Below are 3,516 nucleotides of genomic sequence, written 5' to 3'. Positions count from 1 at the left end.
GATCCTGATGCTCTATCCTCCTTTCGTGAAGAACCCCCCACGTCACCTCATTTTAATATTCGTCGACCTTATCCTTGGGTCAACAAGCATATTTCACAAATTGACTTCTATTATCATCGTGCACTACATTAATACTTCTATTATCATATTAATATGTCTATTGATATGGAGAGATTTTATGAGAGAAAAGTATGCTCGATATTAATATGGAGGAGGCAATTTTTTGGCCAGAAGGAATGGAAAACATGAGGTATAAGTGAGATAAAATGTAATTATTATATGGTGATCTGAGGAAAATGCTTTAATAATCGATCCCAAGCCGATATAACGATGTATATAGTTGGAGGATGGCAACCTACTAGGTTTGAGGGCGCGTCGGTAGAAGAATATCGATACCAACTTCTTGACTCCAACAGCTCACCAACAAAGAGCACTCACCAGAGGAATTGCATTTTTTTTTGGACTTGTGCGCTAGCTCACACACAATTGCTATAAAGAGGCTTCTGGACCTTGTCCAAGCTGCACATAATCTCAGCTCAATAGTAAATAATAATAATAATAGCACAGCAAGGAGAACTTGTCAAGGATTGCAGGCAACTAGCTCCTCTGATCGGAGAGTAGATTGAACGTGTGGAGTGCTTAAGATAACCGTTGGATGCTGATGATGATGATGGCCGCCACCACCATCAAGATGTTGCCTCGCCTCGTCCTGGCTCTCTTCATGCTGCATTTTATGTCTACTGCTGCTCAGCTCACTTCTGATTTCTACTCCAAAACATGCCCACAGCTGGAGGCGATCGTGCTCGAAGGCATGCAGCAGGCTGTGCAGAAGGAGGCCCGGCTCGCAGCCTCCATTTTGCGCTTGAACTTCCATGACTGCTTTGTGCAGGTAAAATTCAGTACCCAATATATACGACGCATAATTGTGTACTGCATTGACGGCGTGAGCTTATACAATCATTCACATTTTGCATGCATGTGTATATAAACCAATGTGATTGCTTTTTCTAGGGTTGCGATGCATCAATCTTGCTGGATGACACGCCCACCTTCCAAGGCGAGAAGACTGCCGGACCCAACAACAACTCTGTGAGGGGTTTCGAGGTGATCGACGGCATCAAGAGCAACGTAGAGGCCGCATGCCCTGGTGTTGTCTCATGCGCTGACATCCTTGCCTTGGCCTCTCGTGACGGTGTGGCACTGGTACTCGCTCCTAAGCATAATCCTTTGCCACTCAATGAATACATAATATATCTATCTACATAATATCTCTATCTGGTAAGAATTTCACAAAGCTTCCACGTGGCAAAAATTTCACAAAGCTGTCATGTGGTAAGAATTTGGAGGTTCTAAAAGGGGAAGAGGAGGTTTGGTTAGCATTTAATTTTGGAAGCCTCAAAAGACGTGCTTCGCACGGGTTCCCAATTAGTTACATCAAAGATGAACTAAAGTGCATGGATCACTTAACAATCAATGAAGTACATAGGTGGGGTCGCTTTAACAATCAATGAAGTACATAGGTGGGGTCGCTTTAATATAGAAAGAAACATCCTTTACATACAACGCTCCAACATGTCACATACACATACACATTACATTAACAGTACCCCATGTTACCTACACTTTGCATTAATAAGAACCCCCCACAACTTGCAAAGGTAGTGGTTTTAACGTCCTCCTTGCATGTGTTCCATCATCATTTTTTGCAGTTAAAGGGCCCAAGATGGGATGTGCCCCTTGGAAGGAGAGATTCAAAAACTGCAAGCTTTAGTGGAGCCAACACCAACATCCCTGCTCCCAACTCCACCTTGAACACCCTCATCTCTAGCTTCTCAGCCAAAGGCCTTTCCACCCTTGATTTGGTGGTTTTATCAGGTAATACCATCGATGGTAACACTGTTTTTTTAATGAGAGATTATTCCCTATTTACTAAAATGCCAACATACAAGCATAGGAATACAAATGCAAAATGTGCAAACACATATGATGACAGCATATTTGCTTCCTTCTTGGATATAGGTTTGGTCATATAATAATGATTAGAGTAGCAAATATGGTGTTTGACCTTAGGTGGACTATTTCTCCCTATTTTCTTGGCTCCTTCCAAAATAAAAAAGATATGTGAATAAGGATAGTGAAAGGTTTATTTGCCCCATGATATCAATGAATAAATTGGCATCATATAAACTTTATAATCAAGGAATGAGGAGGGCGTTTTCCCATAATACAATAAGATTATCATTTATTTTAAGTTACTCAGATACTAGCTAGAAAAAATTTAAACAAAATAAAAAGTAAATATATATCGAGTCGTATTATTACTTGTCATTGACCCCCCCGAATCGCAGGAGCTCACACGATCGGGCTGGCGAGGTGCGCGGTGTTCAGGCAGAGGCTGTACAACCAGGCAGGCAGCGGAAAGCAGGACCCCAGCTTGGAAGCAACCTTCGCGGTGAGGCTGGCGGCGGCGTGCCCGCCGGTGGGCGGCGACAACAACCTCTCTCCGCTGGACCTCTTCAGCCCCACCCTCTTCAACAGCCAGTACTTTATCAATTTGGAGCTCGCCAAGGGTCTCCTCAACTCCGACCAGGTCCTCTTCAGCACCCCCTCCAGCCCCACCGCCTCTCTCGTCAACGACTTCTCGTATAGCCAGCCTGATTTCTTCGAAAACTTCAAGAAATCTATGGTGAAATTGAGCTCCATCAGTGTCCTCACAGGATCCGATGGAGAGATCCGGGAGAACTGTAGGAAGATAAACTCTTGATAGACTAGTGTGTTTTGTTATATGTACCGTGATACTTATTTTTTAATCAAGTTCCTGCACTGTTTTTTCTGTGTAGAGTTCTTTGTTAAGAATATTTTGTAAATAGAATTCACTATTTTTGTAAACCCTCAGAGTTTCTCAAGACCTTTATTTTTGGGGAGGATCTATGTCATCAAAATCACCCAAGACTTGCACCTGGCCTAACCACAAGACATTCACTTCACCACAATGGGTGCTCGAGCCCAAGTGGCTACGCCCAATTGTTGGTCAGGGTGGGGGCTTGAACCTAGGTTCTTTTTCGAAGACTTCAACACCCTATCCACTCCACGACTCCAGGACTATTTCTTAAGACTCGTTCCCATATACAATATTTTAAAATTCCTTGGTCACGATGGGGGCTTGAACCCAAGTTCTTTTCGAGAGACTTCAATGCCCCATCCACTCCACCAGTGACCCAAAAATATGGTAAAGAACTCAACAGTACTGGTCCATTCTCAAGCAGCTCATTCACTTTGCTTATAATCTTCTCATGTTGGCTCACACTTACAGTGTAAACGAGCCTATTTATAAGGGAACTACCATGTATCAAATCAACATGATAATCTTAAGGTATCAAGTAAACCCAAGGGACCGCCATTTTTGTCGAGATAAGATTATACGTCGATCAAATAGAAGTGTGGAGGTTGATCCTTAATTTGGCCCCATGCTTTACATATCATCATGTCCCCACGTAAGTGTGGAGGTTGATCCTT

The 3,516-nt window shown here is 43.0% G+C and overlaps 1 protein-coding gene across 1 annotated transcript; it reads left to right on the top strand.

The window, feature by feature from the left end:
- The first annotated feature begins 520 nt into the window (after positions 1-520).
- LOC147621621 (peroxidase P7-like) lies at positions 521-2,833 on the top strand. Its single transcript, XM_086824412.1, has 4 exons — positions 521-889; positions 1,012-1,203; positions 1,710-1,875; positions 2,349-2,833. Exons 1-4 carry the CDS (start codon positions 656-658, stop codon positions 2,762-2,764), a joined length of 1,008 nt encoding a protein of 335 aa, XP_086680538.1. The 5' UTR covers positions 521-655; the 3' UTR covers positions 2,765-2,833.
- The last annotated feature ends 683 nt before the right edge of the window (positions 2,834-3,516 follow it).

Source organism: Cibotium barometz, chromosome 30, assembly GCF_041138505.1.
Source record: "Cibotium barometz isolate CiBa-2024 chromosome 30, ASM4113850v1, whole genome shotgun sequence".
Taxonomy (NCBI): domain Eukaryota; kingdom Viridiplantae; phylum Streptophyta; class Polypodiopsida; order Cyatheales; family Cibotiaceae; genus Cibotium; species Cibotium barometz.
This window is presented reverse-complemented; position numbering and strand designations above follow the sequence as displayed.

Excerpts from the sequence above, each read along its gene's own strand:
- LOC147621621 (XM_086824412.1), top strand. The coding sequence starts at position 656 with ATGCTGATGATGATGATGGCCGCCACCACCATCAAGATGTTGCCTCGC. Across the intron at positions 890-1,011 it reads TCCATGACTGCTTTGTGCAG|GGTTGCGATGCATCAATCTT; the intron begins GTAAAATTCAGT and ends TGCTTTTTCTAG. Across the intron at positions 1,204-1,709 it reads CTCGTGACGGTGTGGCACTG|TTAAAGGGCCCAAGATGGGA; the intron begins GTACTCGCTCCT and ends CATTTTTTGCAG.